Source organism: Laetiporus sulphureus (genome assembly GCF_001632365.1).
Source record: "Laetiporus sulphureus 93-53 unplaced genomic scaffold LAESUscaffold_57, whole genome shotgun sequence".
In the NCBI taxonomy this organism is placed as follows: Eukaryota; Fungi; Basidiomycota; class Agaricomycetes; order Polyporales; family Laetiporaceae; genus Laetiporus; species Laetiporus sulphureus.
Window position 1 is genome coordinate 159,692 of NW_024468566.1, and position 22,634 is coordinate 182,325.

At 52.5% G+C, this 22,634-nt stretch overlaps 12 protein-coding genes across 12 annotated transcripts; 9 read left to right on the plus strand and 3 right to left on the minus strand.

Annotated features, from left to right (window-relative positions):
- The first annotated feature begins 17 nt into the window (after positions 1-17).
- LAESUDRAFT_707113 (uncharacterized protein) lies at positions 18-2,326 on the plus strand. Its single transcript, XM_040906648.1, has 8 exons — positions 18-68; positions 131-1,250; positions 1,309-1,411; positions 1,461-1,549; positions 1,648-1,670; positions 1,721-1,884; positions 1,943-1,959; positions 2,015-2,326. The coding sequence occupies exons 2-8, from the start codon at positions 154-156 to the stop codon at positions 2,112-2,114; spliced, it is 1,593 nt and encodes a 530-aa protein (XP_040759414.1). The 5' UTR covers positions 18-68; positions 131-153; the 3' UTR covers positions 2,115-2,326.
- An 85-nt stretch (positions 2,327-2,411) lies between these two features.
- LAESUDRAFT_730946 (uncharacterized protein) lies at positions 2,412-3,043 on the plus strand. The gene is made up of 4 exons (XM_040909934.1): positions 2,412-2,541; positions 2,600-2,670; positions 2,722-2,787; positions 2,846-3,043. The coding sequence occupies exons 1-4, from the start codon at positions 2,462-2,464 to the stop codon at positions 2,920-2,922; spliced, it is 294 nt and encodes a 97-aa protein (XP_040759415.1). The 5' UTR covers positions 2,412-2,461; the 3' UTR covers positions 2,923-3,043.
- A 69-nt stretch (positions 3,044-3,112) lies between these two features.
- On the plus strand, positions 3,113-4,024 carry LAESUDRAFT_686327 (ribosomal protein S10). Its single transcript, XM_040905926.1, has 2 exons — positions 3,113-3,234; positions 3,284-4,024. The coding sequence occupies exons 1-2, from the start codon at positions 3,152-3,154 to the stop codon at positions 3,897-3,899; spliced, it is 699 nt and encodes a 232-aa protein (XP_040759416.1). The 5' UTR covers positions 3,113-3,151; the 3' UTR covers positions 3,900-4,024.
- Positions 4,025-4,085: 61 nt separating this feature from the next.
- LAESUDRAFT_686330 (mago nashi) lies at positions 4,086-5,163 on the plus strand (the record flags this gene model as incomplete). Its single annotated transcript, XM_040905927.1, has 6 exons — positions 4,086-4,120; positions 4,243-4,358; positions 4,407-4,470; positions 4,530-4,617; positions 4,678-4,767; positions 4,824-5,163. 6 exons carry the CDS (start codon positions 4,086-4,088, stop codon positions 4,872-4,874), a joined length of 444 nt encoding a protein of 147 aa, XP_040759417.1. The 3' UTR covers positions 4,875-5,163.
- Positions 5,164-5,574: 411 nt separating this feature from the next.
- On the minus strand, positions 5,575-8,358 carry LAESUDRAFT_663435 (uncharacterized protein; the record flags this gene model as incomplete). Its single annotated transcript, XM_040905063.1, has 11 exons — positions 5,575-5,808; positions 5,869-6,108; positions 6,161-6,360; positions 6,420-6,602; positions 6,652-6,706; positions 6,763-6,936; positions 6,994-7,312; positions 7,355-7,433; positions 7,492-7,855; positions 7,909-8,026; positions 8,078-8,358. 11 exons carry the CDS (start codon positions 8,356-8,358, stop codon positions 5,575-5,577), a joined length of 2,247 nt encoding a protein of 748 aa, XP_040759418.1.
- Positions 8,359-9,670: 1,312 nt separating this feature from the next.
- LAESUDRAFT_663399 (kinase-like protein) lies at positions 9,671-10,928 on the plus strand (the record flags this gene model as incomplete). Its single annotated transcript, XM_040905062.1, has 4 exons — positions 9,671-9,731; positions 9,789-10,063; positions 10,225-10,462; positions 10,519-10,928. 4 exons carry the CDS (start codon positions 9,671-9,673, stop codon positions 10,926-10,928), a joined length of 984 nt encoding a protein of 327 aa, XP_040759419.1.
- A 772-nt stretch (positions 10,929-11,700) lies between these two features.
- On the plus strand, positions 11,701-13,127 carry LAESUDRAFT_453085 (MRG-domain-containing protein). The gene is made up of 7 exons (XM_040902531.1): positions 11,701-11,931; positions 12,000-12,213; positions 12,266-12,364; positions 12,424-12,506; positions 12,558-12,769; positions 12,823-12,907; positions 12,962-13,127. Exons 1-7 carry the CDS (start codon positions 11,771-11,773, stop codon positions 13,044-13,046), a joined length of 939 nt encoding a protein of 312 aa, XP_040759420.1. The 5' UTR covers positions 11,701-11,770; the 3' UTR covers positions 13,047-13,127.
- Positions 13,128-13,207: 80 nt separating this feature from the next.
- Positions 13,208-13,980, plus strand: LAESUDRAFT_663392 (Redoxin; the record flags this gene model as incomplete). Its single annotated transcript, XM_040905060.1, has 5 exons — positions 13,208-13,378; positions 13,429-13,562; positions 13,621-13,658; positions 13,719-13,813; positions 13,873-13,980. 5 exons carry the CDS (start codon positions 13,208-13,210, stop codon positions 13,978-13,980), a joined length of 546 nt encoding a protein of 181 aa, XP_040759421.1.
- Positions 13,981-14,266: 286 nt separating this feature from the next.
- On the minus strand, positions 14,267-17,657 carry LAESUDRAFT_730952 (uncharacterized protein). Its single transcript, XM_040909935.1, has 8 exons — positions 16,602-17,657; positions 16,510-16,552; positions 16,341-16,460; positions 16,209-16,286; positions 15,986-16,153; positions 15,779-15,934; positions 15,657-15,719; positions 14,267-15,606 (listed from the first exon to the last, which is right to left on the minus strand). Exons 1-8 carry the CDS (start codon positions 17,314-17,316, stop codon positions 14,400-14,402), a joined length of 2,550 nt encoding a protein of 849 aa, XP_040759422.1. The 5' UTR covers positions 17,317-17,657; the 3' UTR covers positions 14,267-14,399.
- Positions 17,658-18,434: 777 nt separating this feature from the next.
- On the minus strand, positions 18,435-19,761 carry LAESUDRAFT_730953 (glutathione S-transferase). The gene is made up of 6 exons (XM_040909936.1): positions 19,583-19,761; positions 19,365-19,523; positions 19,183-19,308; positions 18,953-19,129; positions 18,808-18,888; positions 18,435-18,744 (listed from the first exon to the last, which is right to left on the minus strand). The coding sequence occupies exons 1-6, from the start codon at positions 19,636-19,638 to the stop codon at positions 18,672-18,674; spliced, it is 672 nt and encodes a 223-aa protein (XP_040759423.1). The 5' UTR covers positions 19,639-19,761; the 3' UTR covers positions 18,435-18,671.
- Positions 19,762-20,646: 885 nt separating this feature from the next.
- LAESUDRAFT_763548 (uncharacterized protein) lies at positions 20,647-21,083 on the plus strand (the record flags this gene model as incomplete). The annotated part of the gene is made up of 3 exons (XM_040913282.1): positions 20,647-20,756; positions 20,819-20,828; positions 20,883-21,083. 3 exons carry the CDS (start codon positions 20,647-20,649, stop codon positions 21,081-21,083), a joined length of 321 nt encoding a protein of 106 aa, XP_040759424.1.
- Positions 20,964-22,610, plus strand: LAESUDRAFT_453358 (uncharacterized protein). The gene is made up of 3 exons (XM_040902533.1): positions 20,964-22,402; positions 22,482-22,526; positions 22,583-22,610. The coding sequence occupies exons 1-2, from the start codon at positions 21,111-21,113 to the stop codon at positions 22,501-22,503; spliced, it is 1,314 nt and encodes a 437-aa protein (XP_040759425.1). The 5' UTR covers positions 20,964-21,110; the 3' UTR covers positions 22,504-22,526; positions 22,583-22,610.
- The last annotated feature ends 24 nt before the right edge of the window (positions 22,611-22,634 follow it).

Below are 22,634 nucleotides of genomic sequence, written 5' to 3' on the forward strand. Positions count from 1 at the left end.
CGTCTTCACCGGAACGTCCATCTCCTCCTCGCGCAGCCCGTTCGCCGCCCAGCGTTTGAGATATCCAGGCGAGTACGCCATACTCTGCGACACTAGGGCTTTGTCTAAATATGCGGACGGTGTCGTTCAGTCCCGTACGAGAGAGACAGTGCCATGGAATTCAGCAAGGACTGCCTGACTCGCGACGCTGACGTTCTAGAGCCCCCAACAGGCGCATATACCTACTCACCTCGCGTCTTCCGGGAATCAGCACTGCGACAAACCAATGACCCCGTGGTTCCGGATACTGACCCGTATCTATATCAACCTACAGACAACGGATCTCCCTTCGTCATCTCACCGCGCCCAAACTTTAACGTCTTCTCTCCTCCTCTGTTCATCGGTTCATCAATAGGGGAGGATCTAAAGTCTGTATTCGAACGGTTTCCTGTCACTCCGTTCCAAGAAATATTCGCGTCTTCCCCCATTGGCTTCTGGGCCGCCGCCAGTTCCTCAGTGTCTCCTGTAGTCCGTCACACATCCCCTGATGTGGACGCGACCCGTTCCAAGGCTGGGTCTTCTGCTTCTGTGTCTGAAAGGAAAATTCCGTCCTTCGCAGCCTACCGTATGGCACAAGAGAGGCGAGCTCCCCTCATTTTTGGATCTCCCACGCGCTCGGTGTCATCCCTGTCAAGCCTATCTCCAGTCTCATCTTGTCCGTCAGCCGCAGAAACGCCCTGCCGAAGCCAGGATTCGCTGCTGACATCTAGCTCATCTCTCGGAAAGTCCGTATCAAGATCAGCAGTCCATGATGACCCCGACTTGCGCAGGCCCGCGCTTGCAACTGGCGGCCAATCCATGTCCAAAAATCTCTCCCATCTGCATGAGTCTCTTGAGGGCGTAACCGACGGTGTACTCGCTCGGTCTCGCTACAACATCCGTCCTAGGAAGTTCGTAAGAGGATCTGAGCCTGCTTCTAAACCCGTTCCACAATCAAAAATCTTGAACGAAGAAGATCCTGAAGGCCCTGTCGAACGTCCTTTAGGTCGTCCACACAAAAGGCTACGTCTTGAAGAAAGTACTAAGTCATCCCCCGAAGGTGGACCGTCCATGGAGAACGGAGAACCCGGTTCTATTCACATTATCTCAACAAAGCTGCCCGTAAACATTCCAAGGCGAACGTTTCCTCTGCGTATACCAATCAATCCGGAATTTCCTCTCTTCTATCGGCGTTTTGCGGTCAGCTCGTACCGCGAGGAGGAGAGTGAGAGGTAGGTGTCCTGTCTTGCCATCACCATAAAATGTGAACGCCACGTTGATGTTCCGTAGCTACCTGTCATATCGCTCGCTTTCCGAAGCTACGTTCAATCCCCCTCGTGGCCCTCTCGACTTGTACACGCCCCGTTTCGTGAAGGGCAGGGGTTCGACCAAGGTCGGTTATGGCCTGTCCACACGTTTTTTCTGACGTATGTGCTCGCTAGGTTGGTCTCTGTCCTTGTTGCTGCGAGTCCATCGCGCGCGGTGGAGAGAACAAGAAAGTATGGCTGTCTACGAAATTCTCTGCATTCAAGTGGTACGAAGCCTCCACGATGTCCGCTTACGTTGACTGACTATCAGGGCAGAGTCTCTTATTCCTGTTTGTCACCGACTGCTCTGAGCCCTCTCCAGTTATCACATGCAATATGCGCACGGTAGGCATGCCGCATTCTCTCTTGTTCATCCGCTCATACGCAACTCGCAGGTATTTCTGCGATGACAGGATGCCCGTTCTCCCCGCCGATCGCCTTCCGAACCGTTGCTCGTCACAACGTTGGCAAGCACGAGAAGGCCGCCCTCATCGAGGGCAAATGCCACAAGTGCCTGAAGTGGGTTACGATTGAAGGTGTTAAGGACATCCCAACAAAGGTCCGAAGGGTTTGCTTATCTCATACCAGAAAATGCACATCTAACCTCGCGACCTTAGGTGAAAGAAATCTATTGGTGAGTCAGGACTTATGAGGAGGTGCGCATGCACCCTGAGGAAACATCTCGGCAGGTGGAAGCATGCCGCAGCATGCCATCAAGGCTCGACTATCGAGGGCGAATGCGATATTTACCTCGAGGACAAAGTATACAAAGAAATTGCGGACGAGTGACTGTGCCGCTAGAGCGCTGAAAAGATATACTCCCTTAGGGCTGCATGCGCCAGCACTGTTGTTGCCTGCTGTCTTTCCTGCTACACCCTGTGCTTGTGAAATGCCCCAGCCTTTTCCTGTGCTGGAAGCCGTGTTACCCTTATTCATGTCCATAATTCATGTGTTATGGCCAATGTACTACATACTGCAGTCGGGATTAACAGTATATGCTCAAGAAATGGAGGTCCATCTGCGATCCATCGTGGCGTACAACGAGGGATGCTCAAATGAACGATTTGGCAAACAACGGAGTCTGATCACTTTCACACGGTCGCGCAACAGCATCCCATCACACATCATATCATTAAATGGCTCGACAAGAAGACCAGAAAGATGTTCTGTTTGCTCAGATACAACGGAGGATGGTCGAGCACGGCGAATGGGATAGGTGCGTGTTGTGCAATAATTCACCGTATAGGGGGGGCTCATCGCGTCCGCCAAATCAGGCTATCGTGGCTGCTGAATCAGAAACTGAGTGAAGCCGGATGGTTAGACGAGTACCGCGACAAGAGCAGAGGTGCATGTCAACGCTTTAAAACTCGTGGAAGCTCATAGAATACATTTATAGAGACGCTTAGAACAGACTCTGTGTCTGTCGGGTCGATCATGGCAGAAGTCTGGCCACAGGCAGAGGGTAAGTTCGATCATCAGTATTAGAAACAAAGATATGTCGACGTTCCTACCCTCATCAGCATCGATACCAGCGAAAGCGAAACGAGAAATGATAGCGATGATTCGCCAGTATCTCGAGACGCAGTTGGAGGGATGAGAGCCCGGATTTAGGGAGATCGACGGTCCTTTTTTGCTCATGTACTATTAAGTCGGATATCGACGATGGCGGTCTCACTTCCATGATCAATGCCCTGGAATCTTTAAGCGAGACTTCACGCACATGGAGCTTGAATCAGGACTCTAAGGCGTGAAGCCGTGAGAAAATACCAAATTGGGTCGTCCGTCCTTGGCCACACCCTCCTTCACCACTCGCAGCTACAAGCGTAATGCACATGCTGACGCTGGCCCGCTCCTGCAGAAATACTTGGGCAGTTGCTCGCCAGTGTGTGCGTGCCAACAGCACCGCTGCGTGAGTCCCCGATGTTTTTCATTGCACTTTGTGGTTGACCGTTAGCCAGGCCATCCACTACCACCGCGTTCGCACCGGTCACGCATGATCAGGAGCGGTTATGGGCATCTACCATCGTACACGGCCGAAGCATGCTGGAGCCGTACTGTCATCCCAAGACACACGGCATTCCCGTCGCGCTTGTTCACTTCCGCTCATACTATCCTGAACTCCTCAAGCTCTTCACGCACTTCACGGGCCACGCCGCAGCGTCGCTGGGCATCCCCGTCTCAAGAACGGTGCATTTACCGACACAAAGATCACTATGGACCGTCCCAAAGGGCCCGTTCGTGCACAAGAAGTCGCAAGAAAACTTCGAACGCAAGGTGCACAAGCGCGTTATCAAGGCCTGGGATGCGGACCAGGAGGTTGTGGACCACTGGATCAAATACCTCGAGGAGCACGCGCTGGCGGGCGTAGGGATACGAGTCGTACGGTGGCACAGGGCACCGGTCGGTATTGGTGAAACGACATTGCACAGCGTGATGGGCCAGATGCGGCTGCCGGTGACCAGTGTGGAACAGGTGCAGGCTTTGGGCGAAGAGATCTTGCGGCGAGAACTGTCCGCTGCTGAGGATGCTGTAGCAGAGGCTGTGAAGGTAGAATCATCACCTCAAAATTCATAGTGCAGTATTGTATTAGATTCTTATACCATTCTGCACGATTTCATTCTATTTCGTTACCTTTATACTTTCGACTTCAGGCTTGATCCGTCCAATCATATTGCGCTTTGCTGCGCTGACTAAGCGGCATATCCAAATGCGATGGGCACCTCGTCTTGCACTTGCTCAGCAACCACCACCTCCTCCACCATGACTTCCTACGAAAGTGACCCTTTCTATCTCAGGTACGATTGAAAAGTGCTCGGGCGTGCGCGCAAAACTGCTCACGCCCACCCGGGTTCTAGATATTAGTAAGTTGTCGTAGCTTCTGCTCCAGCACAGAATTTCATGCTAACTTTCTTTGCAGCACTGGCCATTCAGGCAAGCATGGACACGAGTTTCTCGAGTTTGAGTACTCGCATGGCCGTCTTCGATATGCAAACAACTCGAACTACCGCAACGATAGTCTCATTCGCAAAGAAAGTGAGTCGCACTTCTGCTTCGAGGTTTGCGACACCTAACTTGGCATAGTGTGGGTGGGACCGTTGGTAGTGAAAGAGCTGAAGCGCATAGTCGAATCAAGCGAAATCACAAAGTGAGTACTCGTCTTCTTTGCGCTACGACATGTTTGAACGTGATTCTTGCCGCCTATAGGGAAGACGACACGAATTGGCCCAAGAAGAACATCGTAGGGAAGCAGGAGCTGGAGATCCGTGTTGGAAACGATCACATCGCATTCGAAGTACGTACGGTCCGCCTGTTGCCCTCGTCGTTTATTCACACTCAACGTCGGGCTGCGCAGACAGCAAAAATCGGCTCGTTAGTCGACATTCAAGACAGTGAGGACCCCGAGGGCCTGCGCGTCTTCTATTATCTCGTCCAGGACCTGAAGGTATGCCGTTCCGTCGCGCGCCGTTGCTGTCGTATTAATCTATCTATATTTTCCAGTGTCTCATCTTCTCCCTCATCTCGCTCCACTTCAAGATCAAGCCCATATGATTGACGATGCTGTTGTGCCCTTCCCTCTCCCTCGCAATCAGTTTTCTTGTTGTCCTCTTTCGTTCCTGTGATATGTTGATATTGGACCGTGAATCTATACTGCCCACTATGTATCGCTGAATATTCGACCGATGAAGCACTCGATTCAGAAGTCTCAAGGAATTTCAGTTTGACGTGCGCACAGCTTCGGTTAGAGATATTCTGCTTACTCGCACCGTTTCAAAAATGTTGTGTAGCGCCACATAGCATTCGTCGGATGCTATCGGGCTTGTAAAAACAAGCAGTTGACGTTCAATCATTAATCAACATTCAATGAACGTTCAGGTCGTGAACGCCCGGAAAATCCGGTGCAAAATCTTATCGACATGCTCGGACAATTCTACTTTGTGCTAGCGCCAGGGGATTCAATCTGACAGCTGCCCTCTTTCGGATCCTACTATGCACCATCCTCGCTATGTAGTTGACTCGGCAGGCAAGCTGGATCATCTTTTCACCGAAGTCGCTCTGCATATCTGACCAAGATTGCCATTGTTCAAAGGAGTCAGCTTCGCAGAGAAGGTCCCATCAGCATTGTCATAATGAATCGAAAGCGTGAAAGACATCTCGCTAGTATATCATCGGTGAAGGTAGGTAAGCTCCAACCATATTCAAATCTCGTCTGGGCTGATCTGCCAAGACGTCAGCTCTCAGCACTGTTGAGCTAACGTTGCACGATGCAGGTACGACTTACACTGAGGTCGAAAGATATACTTTCAGCCGCCGCGATAGCTGGAGGAGTGTAGTTGTCAAGGCCTTTTTGCACCGCAGAAGTAAGCATCTCTGAGCCCTCTGTGATGGCTTTGGCCATATTCGGTTGCAGATTAGGCAGCATTTTGAGATCCTCTGCGACAACTCGTACCCGGTTCTCTAGCGACGCTGCAACCTGCTCTTTATTCTGAGGGTGGCGTTCGCTTAGCTCCAAAAATGTGGCCTTTGGACATGATGCACCCCTCACCTTTGTAATCATTGCGCGTATCGCGCCCTGTGCATTGTCGGAATATTCTCCAAGTTTCTTCGTCCGTGTGGCAACAGCTGCTGCTATCTTGTCGTCGTCTCCTTCAATGCTGAGGCTGAGCTCATCGCAAAGAGCTACTCCCGGAATGATGTACTGTCGCGATATCTGAAGGTACATTTGCGAAACACTCTTGAACAGAGAGAAGTACGCTTGACACATCACGGATATGTTATACAACTCCTATGCGAGAGTAAACAATGGGTGTTATCAAACATGAGACCTGATGGCATACCTGGCGAGAAACGTCCAGCAGCGACATGCCACCCATGAGCACCCTAGTTGCTGAATCAACTTGCTGTATGAAGTCTTTGATGTTTTGACTGACAACATGCTCGACCATGGCAGACAGTGCATTGAAAAATAAGACAAGATTCGTTATCTGAGCCTTCATTTGTATCAGAGTGCCGATGGATTGGGTCAGAATCTTTTTGACTCCTTCCTATTATCCGTTACCGCGCGCTGGTGAGGCGTCAAGCAAGACATACTAATACATGTTGCACTCACCATAGTCATATGTTGTTTCTCCAGCTTCTGGAGATTTGCCTTGACACGAGCAAGCTTTGCTTCGACTTTGACGACCTGAGAGCTGGCTTCCGTATGATTCTGTTGAGAGGAAATATACGCTGCTTGTGTCATGCTCAGCTTGTGTTGAGCCGCGGACAAAGCGGACCGTTCTACGACATTATGGCATCACTGCACTCGAGTCAGCTTGTGAACACGTACGAGCAGTTGGATCTACGGTTGACGGTGAGGTTTTAGGCATGCTCGATAATTGAAACTGAGGGATACTCTGATTGAGCAGTTGCGTAAAAAGGAACGTCACCAAGATCTCACGCTTGTTGGGGCTCCGCCGGGCATGCTGCGTGCGAACGTCGACATTTTCATGACCTTCGCATTTGCTTCGGAGACTACGCTTTGCCATTTGCGAACTACTTGAGCGTCGGGTTTTTGCGTCGCGGATACAAGTTCATGATCCTTCGGTACGAACTTCTCCAGCTCATCAATAACCTATAAAGGAATGATTAGTGCCAAACGCTTCACGAGTTTTGCGCCGGAAACACTTACGGCCAACGTGTAACTGATAGCGGAGCGCAGTTCGATGCTCGGCGCGGCCTCCGTCCATTGGACATTGTCAATTTGATGTTTGAGTGTCACCTTCACGCAAGTCAAACCAGACTTCATGCCCGAATCTTCTTTCGGAATGAAGCTTTGCCAATCAGGCCCGTCTTCTGGATTGGTATCAAGCATCGTGCTCAATGTGATCAGCATGTCAGAGCAGACGACGGCTGCAGGATATGCTGGGTCATTGCTGTCATCCGGAACTGTCTTTGGATGCCAGAGTTTCGCGTGAGCTTTCGGAAGAGCGTCTGCATTGCGACCTCCTCTCCTCCCTCCTCCAAACGGATTGAGAATTGCATGGAACAACGATGGTATTGCCTGGGAGACAATTGTTGTAGCAGAAGTGTGGAGACTGTCAATGAAGTTGAGGGCGACAGCTCCCCACGCTGGTGAGCAGGTTGTTCAGCATTGAGGGTGTCATACACAGTGTGTGATTAAACCCACCGCTCGGCATCGCATCTGCAGCCTTTTTGAACATCTCACGAGATTCATCCAGCTGTTTTTTCAGATCCTTTGCAGTCTCCTGCGCATGACTGAGATCTGTCTGTGTCAATTCCGCCTCGAGCGATACTCCATCAATGTCGACCTTGTGTTCGTAGTGGGCCAAACTGATCTTCTCTTCCTTGCTCACGGTGACTTCATATAATTCGCGTACGATGTCCAGCCAATCATTAAACGCCCTCTCTATGGTTCGCGCATAGTCAAGACAGGCATTGGAGCCATCTTTCATCAACTGCAGCTTGTCTTTGAGTGCATATTCTGCAGCAGGCGCAGGCAATTCAGGGAGATGGTTGGAGATTGATTGCATCTAAATGCGCATATTCGTGAGTGTTTCACTAAAACTTGTGAAGCGAAATGTACATATCCGCTCAATGAATTTGAAGTACTATTGATGAGAGTCATGTTTTTCTCGGTTATAAGAAAAGCCTTCTGACCCGCGTTCGAAATTTGGACCAGACATGCTTTGAGCATATCATGCCTATCAAGCGGTGGGTTAATCTTGCACTCAGACGGAAAAGTGACGACTCACTGTAGATATTTGAATCCGTCCTTTGGCACGGCGTCGCTGAGAGAAACCCCGCGCGCGAGCGGCGACGTTGCCGCCACGTAACATGAGCCAATTAGATAAAGGGCGAGAGGAGCAGCGGAGAGGAGCTCCCCCCAATCATATTGGAACAAAAGAGAATTCTTGACATCGCGAGCGAAGGCGAGTTGCACTTTCCCATCGCCTTGCTGTTTGAGGCGTTGATCGTTACGCCCGTGAATGAGCGCGAGCTGCTGGGTATCGTTTGTAGTAGATGAGAGAGACATTGGACGAGATCAGCTTGGAGACTCAGAGCGGAGGTCTTGCTGTTGGTCTAGTGGCACATTGGGTGGGTATTTATGCAATATCCGGAGCATGCGAAAGCATTGACTACCGCTTGCCGTCAGCAGCACCTGTCTGCTTTAGGAACAATGAGTCCAGCGAAACGCGAAGCGCCTTGATCCACATACCCTAGAACCACTGATACAGCATGGGTGGGAGAGAAGCGTGCCGCTTCTTAGAAACGGGGGCAGAGGGTATGCGAGAGATAGGACTAGTAAGTAGATTGTTTCATGCAAAGCAGTTACACACTATATCGAACCTTGGGCTGTTGCAGTTTATCGGCAAGTTTTAAGGCCTTAACCGTGCAGCTTTCTCGTATTTCTTTAGCTTCTTGCTGGGCACTGTAAAGTACACCTTGACCGACGAAATATCATTGGCACGAGTAGTTTGTTATACTTGAGGATTGATGAGAGCGCGTTTCAAAATATGTGTTTTGGGTGGGCAAGAACCCAGGATGAATAACACTATGAACTCATCAATTCATGACTCATTCATGCAATTCTGCACCAGAATGAATCCCGCGAGGGCGATATGAAGTGAGCCTTCGTAGTCTGCGGATTTTCAGCACATAATAGTCGCTATTCCTGTTTGTAGGATAAGGTTTGTCGAATGTGTATGTGCATGTTCTTAGTGCCTTCTGCAGGGCGCGTGGTGGCTAGATACGCATGTCAGCGGTAAGATTGTACTCCTCCTGCCTATCGACACCGGTGCTTCTGTCACGGTGGCTAACTCGTGGAAGGTGTCAGTGGCCATGAAGCTCAAGCGTGTGCATAAGACACCTTCCATTGAGATAGTGCACTAGCCTGACTTCGTGCTGAGGCTATAGTGCACCGTGCATGCCACCTACTAGATCACCTCCACTTCTGTCCAGTGGACGATTTGACGGAAGGAAAATTCCAACCTTAGAATATTAGGGCTTGTTAGCTGAGAGTGTACCTTCTGACATTGTATATTCTGAGTTTGGGGCTTACTACCTTGCAACGAAATGTCAAATGTAGCCGGACTGTTTAGGCTCGGCTATATCCGTTACCCTCAACAATGCTGACGTAATATCCGCGACCCGTGCGCATTGCCGACAGCGCGGTCGGACTCCGATGAAGGCTCTTCTTGTTCAACCGCGCCTCACGACAACCTCGCCCCGCGCACGTTGCACACAGCCTCACTCGCCCCTCCGAAGGCACGTCCAATTCTACGTAAATCCTCTCGTCCTTTCTTTACACCAGTCATCGGACCGCTCATACTTCGTCGCCATTCGTCATGGACTTCACTTTCGGTGGGAAGTATAGAGTAGAGGACACGATTGGCACCGGCGGCTGTGGTGCGTATGCTTGGCGTACTCCAGTCCTCTGCGGAACTAAGCTGCTTCGCCTGACAGGCACTGTCTTTCAGGGTGTCCACATCGTCGCAGGCAAGGAAGTGGCCATCAAGCTTGAACCGGCCGTAACGCGATCTAGCCCTCTACAGCAGGAATCCAAGATTTACAAGACTCTCGGGGGCGCACCTGGGGTTCCATGGATGATGTGGTCGGGGCGCAAGGGCGACTTTAATGTCATGGTCATTGATCTCCTAGGTCCCTCTCTCGAAGATCTGTTCCGCATGTGCAATAGACATTTCTCTCTCAAGACCATCCTCCTTCTTGCTGACCAATTAGTGAGTCAATCCCATTCTGCTTGATTGCCTTGAATGTGCACCCCACGGTGGGTGCTCATGACGCGCCTCATTTCGCGTCATGAGCGCTTACCGTGCGCCCATATCGCGTGTCGGTGTCTAATCTCCGTCGTGTGCTCATCGTATCTGCTGCGCACTCGTAGATCACTCGTATCGACTACATTCATTCGCGGGATCTTGTTCACCGGGACATCAAGCCCGCCAATTTTGTGATTCCCAAGGCCGATAAAAACGCTCACCATCTGATAAATATCATCGACTTTGGATTGGCGAAGAAGTTCCGCGATCCTCGCACGAGCATGCATATCCCTTACAAGCAGGACGATCATCATGGAGTGGGGACAAGTCTGTTCGCGGCCATCAACACCCACCTTGGCATTGGTATGCCGTCACCGATCGCTGCTGTCCTTGAGCTTACTTGACGCGCTTCACCTTAGAATGTTCACGGCGCGACGACCTCGAATCGCTCGCATACATGCTAATTTACTTCATGCGCGGCACGCTGCCATGGCGGAAGGTCAAGGGCAAGACGTCGTCCGAGACATGGGACCTAATTCGCGACAAGAAGCTCGAGACGGAGCAGTTCATCGCAGTCGGGCTGCCACCCGAGTTCGACATCTTCTATAAGTATACGCGAGGGCTCGAATTCGAGGACTTGCCCGACTACGACGGCCTGCGCGCTCTGTTCCGCGGGCTCGCGGAGAAGCACGAGATCGAGTACGACTGGGTGTTTGACTGGAGCGTGCCGAAGCCACATGAGCGCAAGCGCAGGCGTGCATGTCGCACGTGTCACGCGTGTTCCGTCGCTGCTGAGGCGAAGGCGAAAGCGGGCGCGCGGCGCTCTTAGTCTGCGCGCAGCCCGCGCAAATGTCATGCGAAACGTGAGCTCGTGTCCCATCTGTGACGTCTACGTGCCTCACACGCGTTAATGCCGTGCAGTGATCAGGAAGATGGACAGTTAGTGTCCCATATGATTCCTGTCAATTGAAGCTCGCCATGCATGGCGGCGCGATGCTCCGCGGCTCGTACTCTGGCGCTGAGAACCCGGCCCCCCTCTTCTCCCCTTGACTTTATTTCGGGGAGGGTCGGGCTCACTCTGAGTATCCTTCTTGACCGTCGATGGCAGTATACGATAGGTGAGGCGCATACTGTATATATGTACTTCTAAAAGGCGAGTGATGATTTGCCCCACTCCACGTGTGATGCCGTCGCTGACTGTCATATATGTGCATTCCACAGCCTGCCTGGTTTGCTGCTGACGGGAACTTCGCTAGGGCTCTGCAATACTGTGCTCTTTGCCGTCTGGTGCTTACAGCCAGGTCTCTCTTCAGGTGGGGATGCTCATGTGCCCATGACGGGCATTCCCGTGTATCATAGTGTAGCTAAAAGTATGTGAACCGAACGGTTCCCACCACCTTCCTTACACCGTTATCAATCTCGATCAAATTGAATGCATTATATGGAGCGATATGATACGTATGCACGCTGTATGCACGTAGGCCACATGCGATATATATGTCCTGGAAATAAGAGCGGCGAAATTTCGGAGTCACGATACCAGACGGAGGGGTGTGGGTTGTGGCCCGTCGAGGCGCCACGCTACTTGCGCCTTCTGTCACTGAACGCCCGCCGTCCACACGCGGTGTACCGCTCAACGCTGCTAACCGTCTAACTCAGCTAGAACAAACTATGGCGGGCGTGTTTGTACCAAACGAGCGGGTGCTGTGCTACCACGGGCCACTCGTGTACGAGGCGAAGGTACTCAAGATGGAGCATTGGGACGAGGCGAGCACGAAGCTGGGCTCGGTTGGCCCGCACTATTTCGTGCACTACAAGGGGTGGAAACAGACGTGCGTCGTCTTCTTCTAATGTCAACTTCTAATTGTTTGACGTACATATGTGTTGGTGTGGCGGGCAGATGGGATGAGTGGGTGCAACCATCGCGCCTGCTGAAGTTTAACGAGACGAACATCGCTCTGCAGAAGGCTCTGCAGGCGCAGGCGCAGGCAGCTCAGGGAAGCGCGTCTGCATCCGCGGCGAAGGGTACGGGAAAGGCGGCGGCGGCGAGGGAGACGGGGCGAGGAGGCCGAAAAGATGGTGGGACGAGAGGGGTGAAGCGCGGGAGGGAAGAGGTAGGTCTTGCGTAGCTTCGCGTGAAGTGCGCATGGGCTGATATGAGGGCAGGATGACAATAGCAAGCGGCCGGAGATGAAATTGAATGTCCCGGAGAGCCTGAAAGTGCTGTTGGTGGATGACTGGGAGGCGGTAACGAAGAACAACCAGGTCCGCACCGTCCTTCTTGTTGGGCTAAATAATCACTGATACATTTCTTATTCTCATAGCTTGTCAGCCTTCCGCGCTCCCCAAATGTGATAGAGCTGCTGGAGGAGTTTAAAAACTATGTTCTCAAAGAACGCCCTCCACAGTGCGTCCTTGTCACATTTCTATATGCTGCGATGTCTGATCACTGCTGCAGTCTGAAAGACCCGGTGACACTGCTCCCGACACTCATCGCGGGGCTGCAGACGTATTTCGACCGTGCGTTGGGCGCGAACCTGCTGTACCGCTTCGAGCGGCCACAGTACGCGGAGATCCGCAGGAAGTATGTGACGGGCCCGACGGTCAAGGTCGGTGAGGAGAAAGAAATGAGCGCAATATACGGCGCGGAGCACCTCCTGCGGATGCTTGGTATGTGACTGTTATTCATTAAGTGTATGCTCCGTATGTTAAGAGCAGCGCAGTGAGCCTCCCACAGATGGTAGCAAGCTCGAGCATGGACAACGAGTCGGTCGGACTTGTGCGTGACTACGTGAACGAGTTGATGGTGTACGTTGCCTTCTCCCTTTCAACAAATTGGTTTATATCTCAACCTCTATGCAGGTACATGGCAAAGGAGCAGCATCGGATATTCGTACCAGAGTACGAGAGCGCGAGTTTAGCGTACCAGAACATCTCCCGCTCCTGATTTATGTGGATCTGTGACTATAATAACAGCGTGACCATGCGTGACCCTCCGCGGATGGATGACGTCACGCGGATTCATGACGAGGAGAGCGCGCGTATATATATTCTGGGCCTCCTGCGCGATGGCGTATCGTTTACTCCCTGCTTGATCCCACCATCAGCATGGCATCCTTACTCTCCAGTGCAACTGAGATGGCGCACCATGCCGCCGTGTCGCTCTTGAGCTCGTCCGAGGTGAAGGTCGGCTCGACCATCCCAACCTCCGTGCCCGTCAAGGAGAACGAGGCCGACAAGACGTTCACTTTCAAGGGCATCTCCGGCAAAAACCTCTTTGTGAGCTCTGTTGCAGCTTGTGACACAGGATCATCTTTTCACATGTGCAGATCGGCGTGCCGGGCGCGTTTACGGGGACGTGCAGCGCGCAAATCCCGGGATATATCCGCCACTATGATAAATTTAAGGAGAAGGGCATCGACAACATATACGTCGTCGCGGTGAACGATGTCTTTGTTTTGAAGTACGTGTCCTCTTGCTAGTGCGATCCGCCCTGTCAGTTGACTTGGTGTGGACGGCAGAGCCTGGAAGGACTCGATGACCGATGGCGCTGGAACGCGTAAGTGAATGTTCCTCACATGCATATATGGATCGTGGTACCATCGTGCCGTTTTTACAGCCATCCATTTTATCGCGGATGACAAGGGGGCATTCGTGGGAGCGCTTGGCATGCTCTTCGACGCTACGGAACGCCTGGGTGCGCCGCGGTCCAAGGTAACCTGAGAAGGTTCCCTACAGGCGCGGGATTCTGACTATTCTTATATTCTCCTTAGCGTTTCGTGCTCGTCACTGAAGGTGACACGATTACCGAGCTCGCGGTCGAGCCCGTGACATCCGGACTTACTGTCACTGCGGCGGACAAGATTCTTCCATTATTGTGATACTTGAGCGTTTTGAGTTCAATCAAGGCCGTGAAGATGCATGTAACAATACCCACAATGGTATCGCTGTATGAAGATGTCTAAGCGGCGTGGTTGGTGCTCTCTTCGCCATTAACTCTACTTGCGATCAGAGCCTCGTAGGGGTGCGGTGGGAGGGCTCGCGAGAGCAAGATCGACGTCAACTGTTAACTGGTACGGGTATTCTGGCAGCATCCCGAAGTGCGATGCAATTAAGCAGCGCTTGAAAGGCCTCTACTAATGCGCCCAACTGTGCACAACACGCTGAGTGGTATACTTTCAGATTCAAAGATTCGGACAAAGAGCTATACAAGATTCGAAGACAGAGAATTCCGCGGAATAAGTTACAATATAAGGTAATGCACAATCGTCCTGCAAAAAGCCGCCGTTCACAGATAATGTCACTTGCGCTGCTGCGCTGCCGCACATTGGCGGCCGCCCGTTTTCGCTACCGTCCTCGAAGGGCGTTGCGAAGTGTTCTTTTCCATCTTTGACCGCGCCCGGGCATTCGTCTCTTTCTGCTTCTTGCTCACGACTAGTGTCTCGCGCGATCGCTGCATCCATGGTGTGTTGTCGGCGAGGGAGATCCAAGAAGCCTGTCGGCTCTCTGCTTTCGTCAGTTCGTCTGCAAGCGACCCGTTCGGACTTCCTCCGAAGAATTCGTCGAGATCGCGCTGGTCCCAGTGCTGTAGTTTGGTGGTCTGCTGATGCCATTCGAGGAAGACCGATATTGTCGATGGAGTTGGAGAAACTCCATCGATACTGTCCGTGTTTCTGCATGCATGCGGGCGAGATGCGACATGTTCCACGGGGGGAGGGATATCACCATGAGCAATTGAAGATGAGTCGCTGATGTCCGCGACGGGCAAGGATAAGGCGGATAAGTATACGGTATCATCACCGTCTCTTTCCGTGATCATGTCAAGCTCCAGCGCATCGTCTTCGGTGGGGATGGTGGTGTTGATGTGCTCGTGGTCTTTGACAGCATGGTCAGTGGATTTCGCGACAGCCGTCTCCATGATGTAAGTGAACATCAGGGTACCAGATGGTGGGTTTGCTTGAGCCGTAGGAGGCGAAGATGGGCCTGAAGAAGGTGGGATAGTCTGTTTGTTGATTCCAATAATCTTGGAGATGTAGCAGGCGAAGGCATCATTGCAAGCTGCGTGCTGAGTCAAAATGTCCACGCAGCCCGGAAGGTGTGCCAGTGATTCATTCTCCAGTGAGGTGAATGCACTTGAGGTGTTCTGCAGATTCAGAATGCTGGAGCGGTCTATTGCGAGCGCCGAATTACGTTGAACGAGAAAGTTGGAGAGCTCATCGAGGGCATAGCGGCGGCGATTAATTGTTTCTGTTTCGAGCTTGACGAGCATCCAGAGATCTGCGATGACCTCATCTGTCAAGGCTGGGATGTCTCCCTGCTCGATAGTTGCTGCGGGAGAAGGGGATAGATTGGAAGCTGGCTCTGATTGCTCGGCTGAAAATGCAAGGATACGGCCGATAATCTGGGCAAGGTCGTGTCTGGACGGATAATCAGGTGTGGAATGCTTTGAAGATGCGAGTGGGATGGCAGGGCACTTGGGGAGACGGCGCTCCGTGAAAACAGGTGTGCTGTTTGATTGTCATTCATTGCATTTCTCGAGCAGCGCAATCTTACTTGCCTGGTGCAGGTGATGTCGATGCTGCTGAAGACAGTCTTGTCTTCGTCGTCGAAACGAAGGAGTCTTCCAATGGCCAAGGTGTAGGTAAGGAACACTGTTCATCACAATGACTTTAAACTCACATTCTCGAGCCCTCTTGCCCAGGCTGATGTTCTTTAATGTTGTTGAGATTGTTTGCAACAGTGACTTCGTACGTCTGAGGCAGGCCATCGTCCTGGCTCGCTTCGAGGCCGATAGCGTCGAGGTCACCCTTGATCTCCGAAGTTGCAGCAGGGGAACTACCGAAGTTCAATAACAGCATCGGGCGATATATCGTTACAGCAACGCACGTTTCGGCGCTATCATCGCGCAGCTCGCTCGTGCTCATATACGAGAGCGCGTTGGTCGCGTACTGGAGCTGAGGCGCATTTTCGGACGATTTTTCCGGCTCAACTGTGTCGACCGCATGGAAACCGAGGGTGGATTTGCTCCCGGCATTGCACGCGGCGTAAAGATCGCTGTAAGCGCATTGTTGAGCCGGTAAGCTACAGCAAATCGTTGAGACAGACTCACATATCACTCATGATAACGCGGAGTTCCGTCATGACGTTTTCGAGATCGGATGATGGCGGATCGAGCTGGTCGGTATCGCTACAACTCTTTTGAATAGCGAACTCACTGCGGAGCATTGAACGGGGACGTTACCTCTCGATTTCTTCTAAGATTGGGTATAACGTCTGACCATGGACGTATTCGGATTGAGTGGGTGAGTCCCATTCGACCCGCATACATCCATTGCCGGCGTTGTTAGAATCCATGATGTGTCTAATATAGACGTGAGCACCGCTTCGAACATTATGTAGGATGAGCTTACCCTTGAGTCTCATGTAGTTCACCGTACAAGGATCCTTCGGACTCTTCTGTAACACATCAGTGCGCGAACAATGGAGGGAACGTATGGCTGACCATTGTGCATGCTCTCGACATACAGCGAGTCGAAGGAACTCGTTATTTCCGCGATGCTGTCCTCTGAGTCGTACAGCAGACGGGCAATATCGTCCTCCGTAGCCTCGGTAATGAGGAGACGAGGGAGCGCTGCGGGTGTCGGAGTGTTTAGCTCTGAGCTGAAGGAAATGCCCGAGTCGGAGGGACTTCTGCGCTGGCTCCTTGAGGTGGTGGGATAACCGTCATTGCGACTAGTACGTGAGGTTCGGGTGGTGCAAGGGGTGACAACCTGGCCGTTCTCGAGGATGTCGATGTATTCACCGCGAGGAGTGCGCATAGCCCATGTCCCACGGGGGCTGTGGACGACAATGCTGCTCGTCGGCGTGGGGATCTTGATACGCGAAGGCGGGGTGATGAACGCGGAGAAGGGGATGGAGGGGCGCTTGTGCTTGTCTCCCTGCATGAGGCGCGGGAGAATGCGCTTGCGGGAATTCTCGCTCGTGCTCGAGGCAGAGACATTGAAAGAGTTTGTCGGAGTCTGGAATAGGGTGGGGACGAGAGGCGGGTGGAATGCCGGCTTGGGAGCCGGGGTGAAGGCCTTGAGGACCTTGCGGACGGCCTTCGTGAAGCCCAGCTTGACTTTGGACTTCATGGAGGCACCTACGGGGCGAACGGGGGCGTGCTCTCGGAGGAGAGCGGGAACGACGAGCAGCGGTGCACGTGCGAGAGTGAACATGGTTGTTGAAGCTTGGGTGGTCTGGACGAATGCGAATCGGTAATAGGTGAAGAAGAGAGGGGCTGGAAGTTGGGTGGTTTATATCTCTATAGAGGCTGGCACTTACGTGTGGCTGGCTGTATGGACGGACTGTGAGCGCGATGTTCTAGGCATTACGATGTGGACTGAAGTACTGAACAGTTGAGTGCGCGCATGGAACGCAAGCAAGGGGACTGCGATGTATCTCCAGCGGCACCAAAATGATGGTCGTGCATAGATATGTGGATAGGCGGTGGAGATATCCGCTGCAAGTGTGGTCTTATCCCATCGGGATTCTTGCGAAGCGCATATACATGTCAGTGACCACACGGGGATCGCGATGATCACCAGTAAATCAAGCGGCATTGCGTGGTTGAATTTTCGCGAACATGCTTCCACGGATCGCGAGGTAATATAATGAAGGAATTCAGGAAATACGTAAGCTTCAAGTGTGCGGGAACGATGCTGTAGCTGTGGGGAAAGAATTCACCATAATCTCCACGCATACTTATACGGCCTTTGGCAGCAAGAGCGAGCAGTAGCATGCATCACAACACCGGAGAAACCAAACAAAAGGGTGGTTTAGCATGGAATAGGCATGGCACAGTGCAGTGTGCACCGTGACAGAGGCGACTGAGACGAGCGCTCAGCTCACGTCGAGAACGCGATCACGTGATATCGCTTCGCGCGTTCGCGTTTGCGGCGGCCAGACGTCCGTGGCCAACGCATACATAACTTACAGGTTTCCAGTAGTATTGCCAGGTAGCGTCGTAGTTGCATCGAGGTCAACATTTTGAGCTATCTTTCTTCCCTCTGTTCGGTACAGAGCAATTTATCCTAGGGAGCATTTGCTGTGTAAAAATGGGGTATATGCATGCGTGCACCCTCGAGACCAAGCTAGGAGTGTCACAGTGCACGCGGATGAAGTGCGGCTAACAGCGACAGAGAACGCAAAAACCTTGTTGGCCAATGCAGGTTCTGACGTGGCCGAAAGCTGAGTTGGCACCGGCCGATTCATTAGTTTCATGCTACCATCCCGCGCACTTGGCGGACTCGTAAGAGCGTCAGAAGTCGAGCGGTTGACTGCTTGTAGGTAGCATGTTTTTAAACACGGATATATATGCCCATTAGCATCAACATGTGCGTGATGAACGCATCTGTGGCTGATATATCCCACTGCGAGCACGAGCGGCCGACGATGAACCGCGTTCCATAGCGATAAACTTCGGCGACATCGAAAACCAACAAGCATCGTTTCCAAAGACTCTACATGTATCATTCAGTGATCGACCTTTCGTATCCACTAGCAGATAGGATCGAAGCACGATTCCGATCGCCTATCCCTGTAGAGACGCCCTGAGCTCCCACACGCTCTTGATCGCCGGGCGCGCCATGAGCTTCTGATGCCACCTGCAAGACACGCGACTCAGCCTCCGTACACACCATCTCAAGGAAAAACAGGTGAAAACGCACGCATGGAATGCGGGATAGTCCTTCTCGAGGTCGAGCCCCTCGACGTCGTTGATAATCATCCCGAGCGCAGCATTGTTCCATCTGATTCACATCACGTCAGTCGTTCAGCACAAGACGCGTGGTCGATCGGTACACGGCCACGCACGTTATGAACGCCATATCCGCGACGGAGCATTTGCCGCCGACGAGCCACTCCTGCTTCTGCAGCACGCCGTCGAGCACGCCGATCACGCGGAGCGCCTCCTTCTGGTACCGCTGGACGGCGCTCGGCACCTTCTCCGGGTGGTACACCTTGAACCAGATCGCCTGGCCAAAGTACGGGCTGCAGAGCGTCAGCATAAAAGCGAAAAGCGGACGAAGGATGTGGGCGCGCACCCCTGTCCGGAGGCCTGGAAGAAGAGCCACTGGAGCTGAAGGATCTTGTCCTCGGGCGTCACGGCCGAGATGCGGTGTGCGGTGTCGTACTTTTCGACGAGATACGTGATGATCGCGTCCGACTCCCTGGCGCGCGCGCATTAGCAACACAGCAATTTTAGCACACCGGGCGATGCGCGGACCAGACGACAAAGTTGTTGTTCTTGTGGTCAATGATGGTCGGGATGCGCCCGTTCGGGTTGTACTTGGTGTATGCGGGCGCTTTGATCTCGCCCTTGTCAAAGTCGAGGTAGATGCTCTCGTACGTGAGGCCGAGCTCGGTCATGACCATCGCGACTTTCCTAAAGATGGTTATGCAGTCAGCGTGGCTCGCAGACGCGTCGAACAAGAGCGCACGAACCAGCCGTTGGGGCCGCCCTTGTGGGTGTAGAGCGTGAACTGCGTTTTGGGCAACATGTTCGTACGGCGCTGGATGAGATACTAACAGGGTGAGGATCTTTATGCAAGGACGAGGAGGACTTGGTACGTCTGTGCAAGTCCTGACACCCGTCTCTTAAACGATCGCCAGAGCCTCTCATTACTCCTCTCCCCTCTTGCGTAATTCAGCGCACTGCTGACAAAAGCGTCGCCATGTCAGTCAGCGAACGTCTCATCGCGTTGATGTCAGTGCGCTGCTCAAGGGAGAAGCACTTACTCCGTGAGTGGCTGGCTGTGCGAGCGTCTCCAGATGACTGAGCATTGGAGCAATGATCGATGCCGCGGGGTGATGGCCTGAGACTCTTGCTTAGGAAGCATATATTCGATCTTCGCGACCGCGGCGTTGCTGCGTTTGAGAATGCAATTGCTGCGAGAACGAGGCGGCCGATACGCACGAGCGTCGGCAAGGCGAACCAGGGTTGTCAACGCAGTCAGCAGAGCTACAATCACCCTGTAAGCTGTGTCGAATGGTGCAGACGGTCGCCTGTAGTGCAACGGTGCGTCCCATGTCCGCCACTCGCCGCACATGGGCAAAGAGGAGTTGCGGTAGAATCCCATGAGTGGCGCGGAGGGACGCGAGTGACAGGGAGGGATGCAGCCGTGACTGTCACACTCACGCATCTCGATTCTCCTCCGCGTCTTCGCGTCTCTCCCTGCGGTCTGCGGCGAGCACGACCATAGCAGGGGAACTCCTCCCCTCGATGAAAAGCTCGTCGCACCGCTCTTCACTCCTGGCTTTTCTCTTCTGACCAACCCGAGCTCATCTACAACCAACAACCTCTCTCCATCCGTCCTACTTTCCCAACGTCCTAACTCACGTGTGTCCCACTCGCCTACCCGTTCGCCACCAGTGCTCCCGCTACAGACACGGTGCAAAGTCTGCCGCTCAGACGTTTTCCACCCATTCACTTCCGCTGCTCTTGCCTGCTCCTGCCACCTCTACTCTCCTCATAGAACATTGCCATCGCAAAGTCAACTTCACCGACAATGTCACGTCAGAAACGTGGTACGAAGACACCTTCGCTCGAAGGCTTGAGGGTGTCGGACTTGATCAGGATGCGGTCTTCCAAGCTCGACCAAAGGGATACTCGCCAACGGTGCGTCCCTGCTCACCCCGATCATATCATTATACATCCTGACTGCGACTCATCGTATACAGCGCACGTGAGGTCAGTAACCTTTGCTCCCAGTCTAGTTCAAAAATCCGATGTGACAGCATATAGCTCAGGCACCTTGAAGGGCTGATCAAGGCAGCCGAGGTTCAAGCTGAGCGGTGCGACAGCAATGCCCACGTCGCGATCAATCGTCTTCCTCCCGAAGTGCTCCGGGAGATATTCGTAACGACTTGCACCGTCAAGCTAAATGAATATATATCTAAATACTATGGAGGCGAGGGCTTTACGACCATCTGGGACCCAATTTGAATTGACAAGGGCAGAGCAGTCACTCTCATGCTTGTCTGCCATCATTGGAAAGAGATCGCCTTGGGGGTCCAGGAGCTCTGGAATGGCATTGAAACATATTGGGAACGTGAAGATCGTATCTTGCTAAAGAGATCCGGCCGAGGCCCGCTCAAGGTGCTGGCTTTTGACGAATTGGAACCCTCTTGTGCTGTTGCGCATGCTCTCAAAAATGTGGAGCATTCATCCCGAATCCAAGAGTTGTGCTGGATAGGGCTCCCAGAGAATGAGGAAGAATATCTTCAAAAATATCTTCAAATGCCCGCGCCCTCGCTGAGGTCTCTTGCGTTGCAAGTTGACTGGAGTGCTACGCCAGATGGATCATTCAAACTCTTCGACAACCACACCCCATGTCTGGAACGCCTGTCACTGTCATATGTGAATTGGCTGCCCAGCAATGCATTCATCAAACTGACATTCTTGGCTCTCGACCTCGAAGATTGCATGGTACCTGAAGCTCTCATCAAATTACGCAGCTTGCTTGCTGGAACACCGAACCTAGTCGATCTCATCCTACGATATGTGGCTGATGATCACTACAAGCATGTCCGAATAAAAACAGAGGCTGCGGACATGAAGCTTGTGTCGCTCACTCGATTGCGTCGATTACTGATCGAGGGTATGTGGACCGACGATATCGACTTTGTCTTCCGGGACGCTCGCCTCAACGAAGACCTGTCCGTCTCGATCAAACATATGAATTGGCGGGGTGATTCGCAGCGACTTTTAGAAGTGGTATCCACTTGGTCGTTGAATGCCTTGAAGGAACCCAAAGAACTACATTTCCAGCAGGATGTCGCCATCGTCGCCGGAGCCTCTTCTGGTCTCCGTTTCCAGGTCAAGAGCGGCATGACTCTGGAAGATTGGGCTGCATTCAACTGGCCACAGATTCTTCCCCTTTCCAGCATCTCGCACTTGTGCATGTTCGAGTTGGACGCATACGAGGAGCCCGGTCTTGAACCTGTCCACAACTTTCTTAGGGAGATGACTGCACTTGAAACACTGTCCGTCGACATTGATGGCCTGACGGAGATCGTCGATGCATTCACACTCTTCCGAGACCCGATCGACCTGCCTCTCTGTCCCACACTGACCACGCTACGTATCGCCATCCAGAAAGATAGCGATTGTGACATCTTCCTGGACTCGATCCTCCCACATCGCGCGCAGCTTGGCATCAAGCACCTTTATATTGGGCTGACCAATCCTCAGCTCAGAGAACACTGGAGACCTCGTCAAGCTGTGAAGGACCAATTGCGTGGCAACTTCGAGTCGGTGAATTTGTATGTTGACGAATACAACATTACTTTGCCGCCGGTTTGTGTTGAGGAGGCGCATCGTTTGTGGCCGCCCTGGCTTTAGGTGTTGTGTGGACGAGAGATGACGTGAATTGCGGTGAAACCAAACGTATGCTCATGTCTGGGTTCTCCTCTCGTCGCTCAGCGCTCATCGCTCCTTATCAGTTATACCGGTGCTTACAGAGAGCGGGCATGTATTAGGGAGGGAGAAGTACGT